The sequence below is a fragment of the Paroedura picta genome, chromosome 6 (genome assembly GCF_049243985.1).
Source record: "Paroedura picta isolate Pp20150507F chromosome 6, Ppicta_v3.0, whole genome shotgun sequence".
Taxonomy (NCBI): domain Eukaryota; kingdom Metazoa; phylum Chordata; class Lepidosauria; order Squamata; family Gekkonidae; genus Paroedura; species Paroedura picta.
This window is the reverse complement of record NC_135374.1, coordinates 20917757-20935502: the sequence shown is the minus strand read 5'-3', so window position 1 is coordinate 20935502 and position 17746 is coordinate 20917757. Positions and strand designations below refer to the sequence as shown.

The following is a 17746-nucleotide window of genomic DNA, read 5'->3' as shown; positions in this document are numbered from 1 at the left end:
GAAGGAAGAAGAATGGAAGGCTCGTTTAGATGGCTTTGAATAGATTTCTAGTTTATGGTTGAAAGAACTATCAGTGGCTTTGGGCCACCACCGTTAAACAAGGAGGGCAGTTCAGAGGCAGTACCCCTCTGAATAACAGTTGCTGATGGCCAACAAGATGGGGACCCTTCTGCCTCTGTGTCCCAACTTTGGGGCCTCTGTGGGAAACAGAAGGTTACACCAGATGGATCATTGGTCTGGTCCAGCAGGGATCTTGCATTATAACAAGCAAAGGAGGAGATACACAAGCTGCTACTTGTGCAGACTGGCTTAGGGCTCTTGTTTCTTGCAGCAGCAGCAGCCCTTCAAGGGAATTGTGTGAGCAGAACTTTTTTACATTGGGCCATTCAGGTCCTGATCTTATTTTAACTGACCATTTATACACAATTTAAGAATTAAACGTACATGCTGAGAACATTATGTGTTACTTACTGTGACTTTTGTTCGGGAAGTCTGGCTGCCCTGATCTACAAATGCAAGCACAAGAAAGATCAATATCATTATTTTCTTCATATAATGTTACAGTCCCCCAGGCCCTCCATGCTGGTAAACGACAAGCCTTCTGTTCCACATGCAGGCTGAGTTTCCTACCCATGAAACAAGATGAGCCACTGGGGCCAGCAGAGCTGAAGGAAACAGACATAGCTTATGTCTCTTGTCACTGCCTGGACAGACACTGCAGCCAACCAGATCTCCAGATGAGTGTCAAAGGTGCTAACAGGGCCAATGAGCCTGAGCTTGCTCCATGTGTGTCTTGGTCAAGTACAACCAAGTACAACCCCCCCATTTGCTAGTGCACCAACCAAAAATCTTGCCTGCCTGTTTGCACGATACAAAATAACTGCAATATTATAATATTATTATTGTTACTAGGCTGCAAAGGCCACTCATAAGAGCGGGCTTTGAAAGGGGGGCGCGGCGGCACCCCCACACCCCCTGAGGACCCTCCCCAGCTGGTCGGCCGCCCCCCTCCCCGGCTTCCTTGTGAGTCTCGGAGCAGGCCCGCCACGTCACCGACACAGCAGGCCTGCTCCGAGGCCTGCAGGGAAGCCTCCCCCTGCAGTGGAGGCAGTCTGTTGAAGGGCCAATCAGCTTCGCACCTTCCAAATGGCTCCTCTGTTGTCATTCCGGTGACAAGGGACCAATCGGAAGGTGAGAGCTGCGCCTTCTGATTGGCCCATTTCTTATCCCAGATTCGGCCCACCCCCCTTAGCAAATTATTTATACCGCTCCCCAAGCGGTTTACAGATTATACGAAACATTGGTTTTTATATGCCACCTTTCTCTGCCAGGAGTCTCAAAGCGGCTTACAATCCCCTTCTCTTTTCCCCCACAACAGACAACCTGTGAAGTGGATGAGAGAGCCCTGATGTTACTGCTCTGAGCTCTATCAGAGCTGTGACGAGCCCAAGGTCACCCAGCTGGCTGCATATGGAAGAGCGGGGAATCAAACCCTGCTCACCAGATTAGAAGCTGCCACTCTTAACCACCACACCATGCTGGCTCTGGATGTACACAAAGCAACCCCCACTTTTACAATCGGATTTCTAAGCTCTTTGAACATATATGAAAAGTAAAATCATAGAATAATAGTTGGAAGGACCTCCTGGGTCATCTAGTCCAACCCCCTGCACTATGCAGGACACTCACAGTCTTTAATGAACCGATAATAGCAGGATTATCCATATTCAAGAATGAGTAACACAATATGCCTGCCCCGTTTTTAAAATAAAGACAAGCAATTTTTGACAGCCAGGTCCATGCACTATGCAGACCACTGATACCATGAGGTGAGCACTAGGGAGATGGGAACACTTCCACTTATTGGCTGTTAGCCACTAGCATGTCAGTTCTTTACAATAAAAAGCTGCTGCAGTTCTTGGTCTCTGAAGACCTCTTTTGCAAATCTCAAAGCTTATGTTGTTTGGTGTGCTCCCCAGAGAATGATAAAAAGTGTACAGTGCTTTCCTATCAGGTTGTCACTCCTGACCCTGTCAAGATTCTGCTTCAGAAGTTAACACTGATCTCTGCTGGACAATCAGGGAGCTCTTAGTCTGAGGAAGAGTACTTGCAGTCGAAAACTCACACCTTGAATAAATCTTTGTTGGTCTTAAAAGTGCTACTGGACTCTGGTTTTATTGTGCTACAGACCAACACAGCTACCCATTTGAGTGCTATTACAGTTAAGGGAAGTACCATACCATAGTGTAAGTTTTCTGGTCCTTTCTGTGTTGCCATGTTAGGTTCATTTTGTTGACAGTAGAAACGCAGAAGGCAGTGCTGGTCACAGAAATGTTTCATCTCCCCTCTCCACTGAACTTTCTCTCTAAGCGTCCCTTGTGTTTTACAACAGTCGCACCGTGCTGCCTTAAAAAGAACAGTTTCAGTATTGTTAACTGGAGATCTTAGGAAAAATATAAATTACTAAAACCTCTGTTGTCAACATTTAAAACAAGTCTTTATTTTCTATTTACCAGCAACCAAAAAGAGAACAAAACATGCCAGCAGAAGTAATTCATTTACAAAGCACTTTTAATGTGCAGTATGATGTTAGTCACAGAGAATGAGGTGGATGGATGGAGTCACTGAAGCAGTAGGTGCAAACTTAAAAGGACTCCAGGGAATGGTAGAGGACAGGAAGGCCTGGAGGATCATTGTCCATGGGGTCGCGATGGGTCGGACACGACTTCGCACATAACAACACCAACAACGATGATGATAGTCTACTCAAACTTGCTGCTTCACAAAGTTTGCTTTTAAAATATTTTCTCAGAAAACTTGAGGCACAAACGAATTTTGAAACATTAAGAGACCACTGGTCAAAAGCAAAAAAGTCTCATTAGGTGCCAAGTTTGAACCCCTAATCCTTAAGACCGTGTTCAGTGTAGCATTCAAATGAATGAGCTCTGAAGTCCAGAGGTCAAATCTCATTTTCGAGATGGCCTCTGGAGAGAATACTAGCATAAAGATGACAGATTTCACTAATGCTTGCAGCAACAAAAACACTCTCAAACACAGCATTTTGGACAGAACTCCCCAAAAGCTTGTCCTCTCAGACGTCCAGCTGCGTATTATATTATGAAACACTTTCATTTAAACAGCAGTAGCTGGATTTGGCATATGTTGGGACAGTATTTATTGACATGTTTCTTTTCTTTGTGTTTGAAATACTACCTTTAATATTGTGTTACCTTATAGTACCAGTCTTGAAATTTTCTGCAACATTCTTCACTACAAAAATCTCTCATTACTCCATCAAGTTCCTTACTTGCTCCCTTTTTACACAGCTGAGTACAATAGTTGCAAGTGACACATCTCAGTCCTAACCGTCGTGCAAAATCTTGTTTATACAGCAGCTTGCAACCTGAGATGAAGTAGAATACAAAAACAATCTTTAAAACCTAGGTACCAGTGAATTTACACTTGGAAAAAAATGTAGCTGGATAAGAGCTTACAGTTGGCTTGTGACATAATTCCTGCAAGACACTGCTGAAGAATGAGGCTTTCTTGGGGGGCGGGGGGAGCAGAAATTCAGCCGCTTTCCCTGGGCTGATCATCCTGGCTTACTACTTTAATATGACTCCTGCAAATCAGAAACACCCACCTTGCTAATGTTCTCAAATGAATATATTCCGTGAAAAGCATATGGCCATGGTACAAAGACCCAGAGGTAACCACTATAGTCGCCAGAGTCTTAACTAAGATGCTTTTACAATTATGCTGCCTATTTGTATTTTATCTTTTATAGTTTATCTAACCATTTTAAGATCTGTTCGGTTATGTAACCCCATGGCCTATTTTATTATGTCGTTGAAATCTTAAGCCCTATTTCTATATGTTTTATACATATTTTATGCCAATAAAAGGACTGATATGGCCATGGATTCTGTCAGATTATCTTTTCATTCTGAACTCAGATGGGATGGAGCTCCAATGTAAGATTCTTGGGTCAACATGCCCAAGGATTTGTCAACACAGGAAACGAAACTGAACTACTGTCCGATTCCATTTAAGTTTGCAGTGGATCATCCTTTAGGCAGTGTTTTTCTCCCCCTAGTGGAAATGCAGTGAACAAACCTATCCATCAGACTGTGTTCTGACTCCCACATCACTCAACAGGTTACAGCCAACACTGATTTTTCTAGCAGTTAATGTAATGGTCACTCTCCTGAATCAAAATTGTTTTCATTCCTGCTATTTCATTCATTCATTCATTCATTCATTCATTCATTCATTTTTAGGCTTGTATACCGCCGTTCCCCGAAAGGTCTCACAGCGGTTCACAATAAAACATTAAAATCACAATAAAAGCCCGTAATTCCCATGCATTTACAGAACAACAGCGATGGCATTCTAACCCGTCCAACCCTCCTTGTTCATTCAGAGGCCATAACCGTCAATTCCATGAGAGAGGGGGCCGGACTGATGGATCTTGGGGATTCCAGGGATGTATCCTGGGTTCTGCCCTGGCGGTTAATCCGTATAACAGAAATGAGACATCAAATTTACCCTCATTGGTGGATTGAAGCTACCCTCTCACTCACTCCACAGGCAGGGCTATTCTATTTTGGCAAGCTATCAGCACCTGATGAGAGATGGCTTCCTAGCCTAGAATGGGACACCTAACTGCAAACTAGGGGCTGGCCCTAACTATGAACAGTTTTGCTAGAAGAGAAGGAAACACATCCCTGGGAAAACTACCACTTGCTGAAAACACCCTCCAACCTGTTTAGTCTCTGGCACCAAGATGGGTGGATAATGATATCCCCCAATCTACCAATAAAATGAAGCCTTTAAGCCCATTGTTTCATTGTCCGTCTACGGATATCCATCAGTGTAGGAAAATGTCCTTGCAAGGAATGCTGAAGGACCTGTTATCATACAGGGTAGAAGAGTTGTCAAAGCACCCAGAAAATACCAAAAGCTCCTTCAATAGAGACAGAAGGGACCAACTCATAAAAGAGGAAGCAGGTGCCTGAGTGACAGCCCTACAACTCCTGTACCTCCTTTACCCCCTGTTCATTCAGTCTATTCATTTGCAATGGCAATACGTCATCAATGTTTTCCACATTGCCTCACAGAGCCTATTCATGGAGGCTTTTCTAGAAGCAAAGAGATAGCAGAAGTTCTCTAGAGTAGCGATCCCCAATCTGTGGGCTGCGGACCACATGTGGTCCGCCGACTAATTGGAGGTGGGCTGCGAAGGACGCCTCCCCCCGGCCCTTTACTTCATCCCCCCCGGCCCTTTGCAACACACTTCGGGTGTCATTGTCTCCCATCACTCCCAGATGGGACTATCTCGTTGCAGAGAAACAAGCTCAGGGTTCCCATTGATTTGTCATTGTCATGAGTTAAAATTTCCATGAAAATAAAATGTTCCTTATGTTCATTGTTGTGGCGTGTCTGTATCTTATTTTGAAGGGATTTTTAAAACATTACCATAGCGATCAGAGAGCGTTAGGGCAGTGGTTGAGAGTAGAGGAGTAAACTACCCCCCCCCCCGGCCTCAGTAAAATTGTCAAGCGTTGAGTGGTCCCCGGTGATAAAAAGGTTGGGGACCACTGCTCTAGAGCCTTACTCTCTTCGTCTAAGCAGCAGGAAGTCTCTGAGCTGTGAATGACAGTTTGCTGCATGCTTATATCGTATGTTGGCTAATATGAATCACAGTGGGGGAAACTGCTTAGGGACACAAGATCTGAGAGCCAAGATCCTGGCCAGTTAAGGTCTCCAGCAATTAATGGTTATCAGAGGGTAGGTGTAGAACAAGGACATAGAACAACTGAGAGAGTTCTCTCCTATCAAGAACCTAGAGAGATGTTGTTGGCTGAAGAGGCAAGAATGACAAGGACTAGATGACAATCTCCAAGTTACCTATTGGAAAACCCTTAGTTTCCGATCAGACACCTTTCCCGGAGACCCCAAGTTTTACTGGCTGTCCTTAACTGCTTTGGTATTGTATGTTCCCTGACGACGGTGAGTCAACAGTCCTAAAGTACGAGGTTCTACACAATTAAGCATCAGCTAGTTGAGGATATCCACTTGCCATGAATTACTAAGTTGAAGCAGTGGGTTCCCCGTCTTCACACTGGCATCTGTTATTTCTGGTACCTGTGGAAGGGTTTCTGGGAGACCCACTGACATAGAATCATAGAATCATAGAGTTGGAAGGGACCTCATGGGTCATCTAGTCCAACCCCCTGCACTATGCAGGACACTCGCAACCCTATCACTCATCTACTGTAACCTGCCACCCCCTTGAGCCTTCACAGAATCAGCCTCTGTTTAAAAATTTCCAAAGATGGAGAACCCACCACCTCCTGAGGAAACCAAGGCTGAAATCGTGGAGCTGACAAGTTTTTTAAAAATTGCCTTGACATATCATTCTCCTCTTCTCTGCTTCAGTCCTACAACCACCACCTTGTAAGGTAGGCTAAGCTGTGGGAATGGTGGGATCAGGACCACCCAGCAAGTTGCCACCTAAAGCAGGAATTTGAACTGGTTGCCCCAGGCCAACTATCTAACCCAACCTTTCCCAACTGTTTTGCCATTGAGAAACTCCTGAAACATTCTTCAGGCTTAAGGAAACCCCTGAAGTGTCATGATTGTGCAGAATATGGTTGGGATGCATAGCTGTGTACATGCCCACACCAGGGACCCTACCCTTCCCACCCCCTCCAGGCGCATCATTGGCCATTTTGGGAGGGTGGGTGGATCAACATGACCATATATGGTCCTATCATCCAATAAGAAATTAAAAAAAAATAAAACATTAATAAATTCCCACCAATTTGGGAAACTTTTCCAGAGCTGGCAAGACAGATGTGAAGGGGATTTTCAGCACTTAATCTGGCATTATGCCAACTCCTAAACCTGCATGATGAGGTTATGGAAGAAGTCAGAACGGCTACCTAAAAGATTAGAAGGAGGCAAGCAGTACAGATCTGTGGGGGTGAGTGGTGTCTGCAGTTCAGGCAGGGCAAGGACTGGGGGAACCCCTTTACCAAAAATGGAAACACTCCGCTGAATTAGAAGAAGAAGAAGAAGAGTTGGTTCTTATATGCTGCTTTTCCCTACCTGAAGGAGGCTCAAAGCGGCTTACAGTTGCCTTCCCATTCTTCTCCCCACAACAAACACCCTGTGGGGTAGGTGAGGCTGAGAGAGCCCTGATATCACCGCCCGGTCAGAACAGTTTTATCAGTGCTGTGGCTAGCCCAAGGTCACCCAGCTGGTTGCATGTGGGGGAGCGCAGAATCGAACCTGGCATGCCAGATTAGAAGTCCACACTCCTAACCACTACACCAAACTTAGCATAGCGTCCCACCCCTCTCGTGGAGTGTCAGGGAAAGGAGTGGAACTTGGACAGATAACTTCCTCCACTGATAGGAACAAGTTGTGCTTTGACCACTGTGACCATCACAAAGTGTGTGATGAGGGAATGAATGTACAAAGCCACAGGCACGCAGATAAGCCATTTCTTCTCCATTTGTTATGGTTGCTTTATGGACAGTGGCCGAAAGGGTATTCATTTGAGTAAACCTGTGATGCCATTGTAATCTTTAGATTTCTGTTACAGCAATTACTGGCCGTATAAAAGCTGGAGTAAAAATTAAATATAATTTGAGGGGAGATACATCAATAGTTAGATAACTTTGCCACAATCATATTTGAATACTGGCTAAAAAGAATCAGTGCGGAGATCAAGTAAGTGGCAAGCAAGGTAACAAAGACTACAGAAAAAGGAACAAATGGATCCAAAACCAGGTAACGCAACATGACTTTATAATGTTAAAGGGATTCAATATAATGAACCAGGACACTGCTGGCAATTATATACAGCAAGGGCACATAACATACCTTCACTGCAGAATGGTCTCTTGATCCCAGAAAATTTCACTGTTTCATGTAGAGTCTTCTCCTCTTGACAGTATTCACAGTAGGTTACTATGCAATGCAGTTTCTTATAGTCATCCGAACAAATTCTACTGCAGAACTGGTATACTTTATTCTAATGAAACACAGAAACCAGGAAAGAGGAATGAACACCCAGCAGGGCCTCAAACCGGTTCAACCTTTCATCCAAGGAAACAGCAAAACGTTTATACATAAATTTAGTTCATAGTTTAAATTTAGTTTAGTTTAAATTTAGTTTAGTTTACCTACATCTATTTTATTTGTGGGAAAGACCTCATTTTTTTCTTTCACGCCTGTTTGGCTATTAGTTATTTTAGATGTCAAGTCAGCCAGCAACATCTTTGGTGCAGAACAGGTAAGGCATTTCTTCAGACTATTGCATTTCTTCAGAACTCACTAAAAATGCTGGCTTTGAACTATCTGGCATTTGGTGAGGTTGCTGGGTCAGCAAAAAATGAAAAGCTCCACAGTAGGGAATGAAGAAGGCAAAACTGTTTATAGCTGGGCCTAATCTAACTCTGCTGCAGCTACCTGGCAAAACACATTCCCTGAATTACAGGAATCCCCCTTTGCTCATTCTGCCACATTTGCAGACAAAGCCACTGGCAGACAAAGTTTTCCGCTGAGTCCAGGCTCCCTTAATGTGTTCTGTGCCTTCTCAGAAACAAAACAGAAACATCAGCTTGGGAAAGAGATAAAGGCAGAGATATAGGGCTTCAGCAAATGCACACACGGCACTATGTTCTTCTCACATTCACTGGGGTGTGGGGAGATATTTAAACATATTTATAATCAATATATGAATTGGGCAAGAGGAGGCAGCAAGAGAAAACACTTCTCTGTTTAGAGGTCATGAAGAACAGAACAGCTTCTGAAACAGTTGGTTATTGTTAATTCAGAACAGGAGAGAAATAAAACAGAATTCATACAAGCTCATGGTAGATTCAAAAGAAAGCAAGGGTCATAAATCTTTTAAATAAATTGTCATGTTGCTGGTTATTTTGAAAGTAGGAGTGTATCTGGCTGTAATCCAGGTGAAATGTGTTCTTGTCCAGGGAAGATGGGTAGTCTGTGGATCTTAACGGTTGGAATGGTAGAAGAACACACAGCAGCGCTGGTGTTGGCCATGGAAAATATCTGTTACTTTTGTAACCACTTCAGTTCAAAACAAACTGTGTTTTAAGCAGGTGTCTGATGTACAGAGAAGGGACATAATATGAGCTGACCTAGATGGCCTAGGCTAATCTAATTGCATCAGATCCCTGAAGGGGGACCACCAAGGGGGGACCACCAAGGGAGCCAAGGTTCAGAGGCAAACAATAGCAAACCACTAATGTCTCTTGTCTTGAAAACTCTACAGCAGACTTTCTCAACCAGGTTTTTGTGAAACCCTGAGGTTTCTTGGATTCCCTGCATGCGTAGGAGTTAATTTTATATATATATATATTTATTGAGTGATACAACTTTATATGGTCATGACAACCCACCCTCCAATTGGTCTTTGATGGGCCTGGAGGGGTTATGGGGGGGGGGCAGGTGATCATGTCCACAGCTATGCTTCCCAACCATATTCTGCAAAATCTCGCCACTTTTGGAGTTTCTCAAACCCTGAAGAATGTTTCAGGGGTTTGTCAGTGATAAAAAGTTGAGAAATGCTGCTCTACAAGGTGACTTTAAGTCATCTTTGACTTAATGGCACTTTCTACCACTTATAGGAAAATGCCTACTCCTTATGCCAATCAGCAAACTGGGCCTCCCACAAACAAAGTAGGGACCCTAAGTTCTCAAGTGACTTCCCTGCTATATGGTAAAATATAACTTTTGCAATCCTTACTGAGAAGGGAAGCTATAAATGAAATAAAGAAGGAAAATACAATGAATCAAAAAGATCTCCCCCTAGTCTCATGAAAACTGAAAAACTTCCGTGAAACTTAGCATGCCACCAGCTTTCCTTATACTTACTTCCCATTCCAGTACTTCAGGCTTTGAGCAGAAAGTATTTTTGCAATAATTGCATTTCAGCTGAATATCGCTTGGAGCTGAAAATTGGCCGTTTGTTGAAGACTGTACACTAAGAGTCTGAAAAATATTTTTTAAATACATTGATCACTCTAGAACATCCAATACCATGTCTTATTACTATTTTTAATGAGTGGAACTATGACTTATGAAAAAAGGTCTAAGCATTAATTTCTGCTAGATATTCAAACACTCAACATAGGATCATTTACTAAGTTTCTGATGCTTGGGTGTGGTAACATATCTGTGGTATCTTAGAGCAGTGGTCCCCAACCCCCAGTCCGGGGACCGGTCCCAGTTCATGGATCAGTCGATACCGGGCCGCAGCTCCTCCTGGTCCTCTTCCCCGGCTGCTGCCTCAGAGGCTGCCCTGCCACTTTGCTGCTGGCTCACCTTTGGTGATCTCCAGCGGCCGCCATGGCTGGGGCTCCCCCTTGGTGTGGCACTGCGCAGCTGCTGCTGGCAGCACCCCCCAGCGGGCGGCAGGAAGTCAGGCGTGCTGGCAGGAAAGCAAGTGGAGCAGGGGCTCAGACGGCCACAGCGACATCCCTCAGCAAAAGACTCCCCCCCCCCCCCGGGCCTCAGTAAAATTGTCAAGTGTTGACCGGTCCCCGGTGATAAAAAGGTTGGGGACCACTGTCTTAGAGAGTTACATATGCAAGCAATCAGGTTCCTGCTTCAAAGGCACACAGTCCAAACAAATATAAGCACCGAAGAAAGACAAGAAACAGCAAATATGAAGAACCCTTGAAAAATATTGACTTTGTTTTAGTTGGAAAAGAGAAACTAGCCATTTGTTGAAGACTGTACACTACGTGTCTGATAAACCATTTTTGAATTCACACATCAGTCTAGAACAAACAGGTTTCACAGATGAAATGGGGTTGGATGAGTGTTTGGAAAAGAAGGTTTTGACCCCATGTGCATGTCCTGGGAGGGAGGGATAGGTGTAAGAGGAAATGAGGAACTGTTTGAATTTGGAAATGTTTCAGCAAACAGAAGAGGACTGCAGATTTGGAGGAAGAGAAAGCCCATGAGGAAAACTTGGAATCACAACAAGGAATCTTAGAACCCTTATATTAGAACCCGCTTCATTCTCCTCTTTGCACTGTACAGAACCTCTTTGGCCATGTACTCACCACCAGCTTCATGATTTGGACTTAACATTCAAGTTCAAATACAAAGGTCTGTACTGATGCTTCATATTAGTAATTGACAGACGCCTATGATACGTATGCTCCAGAACAAGTTAATACGAACTCTGTAACAGCAGTCCCCAAGATGGCACCCAGGGGAACAGTAGCACCCACCAATGTGTTTCCTGATGAATGTTGATATCTCAAGTCTTAGGTATAAAATCAGACATATCACAGCCATACATCCTCAGCTTGGCTATAATCACAATCCTTTTTATGTCTTCAGATTTGGAAACCTCTCCCTGTAGCCACACTGGGGCCAATCACTTGCCCTTTCTTTGGAAACTGAAACCAATCAGCAGCTGTTCCACAAAGCAGAGAATTGATTCCAGGTTGCCTCCACCTCTTTGGGGTAGCTAATGTAGCAGAACAGCCAGCAAGCATTGCATGAGGCTGCAGGGAGTGCTCATCTGTAAGCAGCTACTTCCAGCGATGGTTCAACAATGAGGGACCCCACCTGAGACTGCCTACCTTTGCTTTCTTCCCCATCACCCCACCCCCAATAGCCAGGGCTCCTAATGCTTCTTCCCTTCTCAACATACAGTTGCCCTTAAAACACTGTGTGGCTTGCTGCACTATGTTTGAAGATATCTGGGAAATTTGGCAGGAAGAGTTTGAAGTGTGCTCTGGCTGCCACGTGGAGTGGCTGGAATGGGGCAGTAGCAGAGATATAGGCTGGAACCCTCCCCAAAGCCTCATCATCTCACCTCATTATACAGTAGGCCATGGCTACCTCAAGCTTGGTACCTGGCAACTTTGAGAGTGTTGCATGGGAGAGTAGCCATTCTGTGACAGGGCATTGACTGTGATTTCCTGAAGTTGCACAACACACTCAACAAGGCTGAGGATCAAGTTGAGCAATTCACATGGATATTTAAATGAGGGGGGATGAAAATGTGTAATATGCTATAGTGGCAATGAAATAACTAATAAATATCCACCCATTCATCTTGGGAGACCCAAAACACCATCAACGTTCTTTGACTCGGCCTCTATTCTCAACTATGTATCAGTTTTTTACAATTTGGAACACATGGAACAAGAGTAAATCCAGTAGTCTAGATCCTGGCAAGGGAAGGTGTGGTGGAGGCTGGTATCCACCAACAGTCACCACCTTGCCTCTCTGTAGAGTTTTCCATAGATGCCTCCATCACAAGAGAGCACTTGCTTTGGAACCTCTCAACACTGAGACCGCAATGGCGATTTTTGCAATTGCTAGTACTATCTTTCTCCAAAACAGTCCAGAAAAGTCCTGGACTCCTGAACAGATATTGTGTTCTTGTGATGAATTATTGGCCACTCTCAGGGAACAAACTATATCAACAAGTTAATGGATATTTCTTGCAGATCTTTGATCTGTCCAGAAAAAAGTCAGGGCACATTAGATCAGCGTCTTGCTCTCCTTTCCATAGGCTAAAAACCAGCACTATCACCTCCTTAGATACCATATAAGAACAATAAACAAAATGAACAGGTTTTATTGACTGGTTTGTACTGAATGTCTCACAACTACTTTGATAATCAAAATTCAGAAAAAGAGAATGCTAAGTACAGCAAACCCACACAAAGAATTAGGAACAAAAGAAGGTGGTGATCTACTTTGACCTCTGGAAATCTGAAAGCTAGGACAAAAGCATGAAAAAACAAACAAGAAACTATAGTAGTGTGAAAGAGCATGTTTAGTTGGCAATATGTAAAGAAGGTCAACGACTGAACACAAACTGCTTAATAACTATTTTTCATATTTTTAACAGAAAAGAGTATCAGAGTTTAGATAACAGTCAGGCAGCCTTTGCTAAAATGCATTCTAATCACTTCAGATGAAATATTCAGAATCTGAAGGAACTAGCTAAGAAAACATCCTATCAGGATAAAGATGGGTCCAAGGTACTATAGAAAAGCAGAGGGTCTGTTTTCAGGTATCATAAAAATACAAAACATCTGATACAACTGAAAAAAATCAGAACGGTTTTTTATTAAGCAACAAAAAAATTCATCATTCCCATGACAGAATTGACTTACATTTTAAACAAGGTAGATGCTTAGTTGTTAAAAAGGGAACATCCCACATAATATAAATGTAGCAATGGTTTTTATTAGTTGCATGTCATGTTTCTATGCAAACTACAAAGATGTGGGCATCATGTAAAGCCATCTTGTATTGAGGCTAGCCAGTGATTCATCTAACTCAGTACTGGTTATTTTGACAACAATGGTCCTCCAAGATCTCAGGTCCAGAAAGCTCTCTTTCAGCACCTGCTACTTTAACCCCTTTTAATCGGAGATGCCAGGTATTGAACCAGTTTACCAAGTACTCTACTACTGAGCCACAGACCCACCCCATGAGTAGGTTAAGAGTGACCATTAATAAACCGATACTGAAGTAGAGACAAAAATCAAAATGGATTTCTTCAAAGTACTGGTCACCGAAACACTCTTCACATTATTTGACAAAGTAACAATAATTTCCTCCCCCCCCCCCAAAAAAAAATTGAAATGCTATCCTTAATCCTTAAATCACCACATAAAATACTGTTGACAAAAGGCGCAACAGGAACTAAAAGTACCATTCAACATCAAGCGTCATCAGAACTGAGCAGAACTGCAAAATGGGATACAGAAGACAAATCTCTGAAAGATGCAGTAGAAAGTACCCTCATTTCAACCAGCAAAAATGCTGTAAAATTGAAGCAGTGAGCTAACTGACAGTACAGTCTGCACACAATAGTCATTTATCTCCTCAGTCCTTAAACTGTAAGGGCACTTGTTCTATCATAAATTGGACTAGGGGCAAGACTATTTACAACTCTACCAATTAATATTAGGATCACTGCAACGTAAGTATACATGCTGGCCTTGTTAAAACACAGATTGCATAAAGCTGTATTTCAGATGTTTTAATTTTTGATATTATGGAAGAGAATTCTCCTTCTCAATAGGAGAATTCCCGGAGGGATTAAAAGAGGCAGTGGTGCACCTGTCGGTGAAAAAAAGCACCACTGGACTCGCAGGAGCCTGATAACTACTGCCCCATCTCTCACTTAGCGTTTCTGGGGAAGTTAGTTGAAAGGGCTGCTGTAGATCAGATATTAGCACTTGACTCATTCCAGTCGGGCTTCTAGCCTGGCCACGGGACAGAAACAGTGCTAGTTGCCCTGACGGACAACCTCCACTGCCAGCTGGACTGAGGTGGGTCAGTGCTGCTTGCACTATTAGATCTGTCAGCAGCATTTGACACAGTCGATCATGAACTCTTCGCTCACCGCCATGTTGACGCCAGAACATGGGGGACAGCCCCCAAATGGCTGATCTCCTTCCTCCGGGATCATGGACAGAGGATATCAATAGGAGAGAGAGAGAGAGTATCTAACTGTCATCAGCTCACATGTGGAGTCCCACAGGGAGCAGTCCTATCTTATTTAACATCTTCATGAGCCCTCTTGCTCAGCTGGTGTGGAGGTTTGGGCTGGGTTGCCACCAATATGCAGATGACACCCACCTCTTCCTCCTGATGGATGACCACCCTAATTCTTCCCCAGAATCCTTAGGCAGATGCCTGGAAGCTGTGACGAGGTGCCTCAAACGGAGTCGTCTTAAGTTCAACCCTTCAAAGATGAAGGTCCCGTAGCTGGGTAGGAAGGTACCACGCAAGGAAGTGCACCTACCCAACCTGGACGGAATGCAAGTATCAGTAGCCCACTCTGCCAGAAACCTCCCTGAAGAGATCAGGGCCTTCCTTGAATTCTCATAATTCCATAGGGCCTATAAAAGGGAGCTCCTCCACCAGGCATTTGGTTGAGGTAGATCGACCAAACAACACTCGCTGGCAGTCACCCCCCCCCCACAATGATCTGAATCCAAACCAACCTCCCTCCAAACCGCTCATGTTATTAGAATTTATAAATGTTATTGTTGTATTATAAACGTGTTGCTAACTTGAAATCCACTGCTATGATTACTGTATTATTGTTATCATGATTCAATGTATACCTCCATGTTTTATATAAAGCGCCCTGAACTTTATGGGAGGGTGGTATAGAAATAAAATAAATAAATAAATAAAATACCAGCCAGTCTGCAGTGCTACATGACTGGCTTTGGAAACTAAGAGATTGTTATGTGTGGTGGCAATTTCTTAAAGAAAGAAAATATTTTCCACTGTTTTCACACCTGAAAGAAGCTAGAAAGTAAAACCTTCCTTACAAAGGATAAGTAAGCAATTAAGGATCCAAATGATTAATTCTCACACTAAATAGCAGAACAGTAAGATCACTTCTTAGCTCACATTATGTGGGACTGAATGTTTGAACAATGAGATCTTGGGGTTGTTTGAAAGTGGATTTGATATAAAAGGTCAAATGGGACCCTACAGTTCATATTTTCAGTTCCGTGAACAGTGAGAAAGCAGGGGGCATGGTATTCACTGACAATCTCAGCATGCAGGGTCCAGGGAGGGTACTTATGCAAACAGAACCAGAAGAGAAGATTCCACACAAGGAATTCTATGCTGAATCTTATGTTTACCTATGTTTGGGCAGAGCCAAGACTTGAGTCAGTTCATTTCTCTATGTGCATGTTTCAGGTTTTTCTCATTTTTGAAGAGTAGCTTTTAACAGTAGCTTATCACCTATCAGGTAAAATAATTATACAAACCTAAAATATGAAGATACCAAAATAACCTAACAATCATGCACACAAGTATATATACATAATCCAAGAGGAAGAGGAGATTTAACGCAACAGCTAACCTGAAATTTAGCTACACAACTGGAGCTGCAAAAGTTGTACAGTATCCCATCAGGCATTGTGGCTTGATACTGAGGTAAAGAGTTTCGCTTACATAAGTGGCAAACAATTCCCATACCTACAAGAAAAATGTAATTTACAGAGAAAATAAATGCAAATATACAGAATTATAACTTGGCATTTCTCAGAATTTTGTTATCAATGCAAGATCTATATTTAGTATCTAGATTTCCAAATCCAATCTAAATACTAAATTAGTATTCCTAAATATTAATTTAGGAAGACCTATCTTCCTAATAGTGCCTCATAAAACCAAGTACAGTATTTCTGCAGTTATCAAAATCTACTCTGATACTTCTAATTTCAAGCAAGTTAATCAAATACCTTCCCAATTTACTACTCTTATGATCTATGGAGCCCCTCTGTATCCTGAGGAAATCTCTCTCTGTTGGGAAAGGGTAATAAACATGCCAACACAGCTTATACGACATACTGAACTATGTCAACAAAGACTGTATTGTAGTTAATGAGCTTTCTCCTGTGCACATTTCTCCAATAATATTATTTTCCTACTTTAAAACATGAGCATTACAATACAAGAATTAACATTAAGGGTGTCAGACAATGGTACAATTAACATCCATTTAAAAGATCTCATAGCTGATCAGGATGGGAGGTGGAACATTAAAAATGTAGAACTCAAAATACTATTTATCACAGATAAGGTATTTAAGGTCTCCATATATATTTGAGCATAAGCCCTTTTTTCAGAAGAAAATCAGATATAAGCAATGTGAAACATGATTCCGCTACTTTGGAAAATGATCTTTGCCATCATGGACGAAAAACATCACCCTTTTCACTTACTTTGTGATTTTGCATTTTTTGATTTGTGTGTGTTCATGCATGAGGTTGAGCAGTATGGCTCCATATATCCATTAGATCCTATGCACTGTGTCATGTCAAAAAACCTGCACTGAGTTTTGCAACCAGTACAAGCTGTTAATTTGCCATATTTCTAAAAAGTAAATAAAAAAACAAAACAAAAAGCAAAAAGTTATATTAGTTATGGACTGATGTAAATATTCTCATTACAGACAGACATGCAGGAATTTTCCAACCCCAAATTTAGATAATTTAGTAATAAAGTCACTGAATACTAAGAGCACCTCAAAGTATGGCAGAAGACCCGTCTCATGAGGCATCTGGCATAATGCTTAAGTCGTGTCACTAACTGTGCAGTCCAGCATGCACAGACCATACATGCTCTTTTAGAGGTAAGAATGACAAGGAATGGACAATGTATGTTGTCCACATTTAATTGCAAAATGTTTCTGAAAGACGATTGGGCCTTCTGGTGTGGTATGGATGGCATGCCATTTCCCAGGACACGGAACCCTAATACATCACAGCATGTGGGCTTAGCTTGGTTTTTTGCAAGGGAATTTAAAGGCATTAACGCTTAAATTGCAGTTTCATGAACTTTAATAGAACTTCTTAGTACGCAATATGCACAAGACAGACTTGCCTCATCCTGACATATCTGATGTATTCCCTCCCCTACACCATGTGCCAGCTTCATTTTTCATACCAGCTTCTTCTCATTGTTTCCTCCCACAGAAAGTTTTGGCCTTTGAGGGCCACTGTAGGCCCCTCTCAGTGGCGCCCCCAGTTCTCTGGAACAGACTTGCCAGTGGAAGTGAAGACTGGTCCTTCCATACCTACATTTAGGAAGACCCACAAAACGATTTTATTCCCGGTGGCTTTCTGCTGATTTTTTAATTGCTGTTTCCCAAGAACTGAGAATATGCTTTGGCCTATTTATCACTGTCCCT

General features: G+C 42.7%; 1 protein-coding gene across 4 annotated transcripts in view; it reads right to left on the bottom strand.

Annotated features, from left to right (window-relative positions):
• Positions 1-17746, bottom strand: part of ZMYM2 (zinc finger MYM-type containing 2) — a 90476-nt gene that overhangs the window by 15844 nt on the left and 56886 nt on the right. For 3 of the 4 annotated variants that reach the window (XR_013231741.1, XM_077341641.1, XM_077341642.1), the window contains 7 exons: positions 16779-16929; positions 15914-16029; positions 9913-10029; positions 7894-8044; positions 3231-3403; positions 2241-2406; positions 472-506 (listed from right to left, as the gene is read on the bottom strand). Coding sequence is in view for 3 of the 4 variants with exons in the window: in XM_077341641.1 (XP_077197756.1) it covers positions 472-506; positions 2241-2406; positions 3231-3403; positions 7894-8044; positions 9913-10029; positions 15914-16029; positions 16779-16929 (909 nt within the window). In the remaining variant the exon portion in view is untranslated. The remainder of the gene's footprint in view (positions 1-471; positions 507-2240; positions 2407-3230; positions 3404-7893; positions 8045-9912; positions 10030-15913; positions 16030-16778; positions 16930-17746) is intronic. The other variant, XM_077341643.1, reaches the window with a different exon arrangement.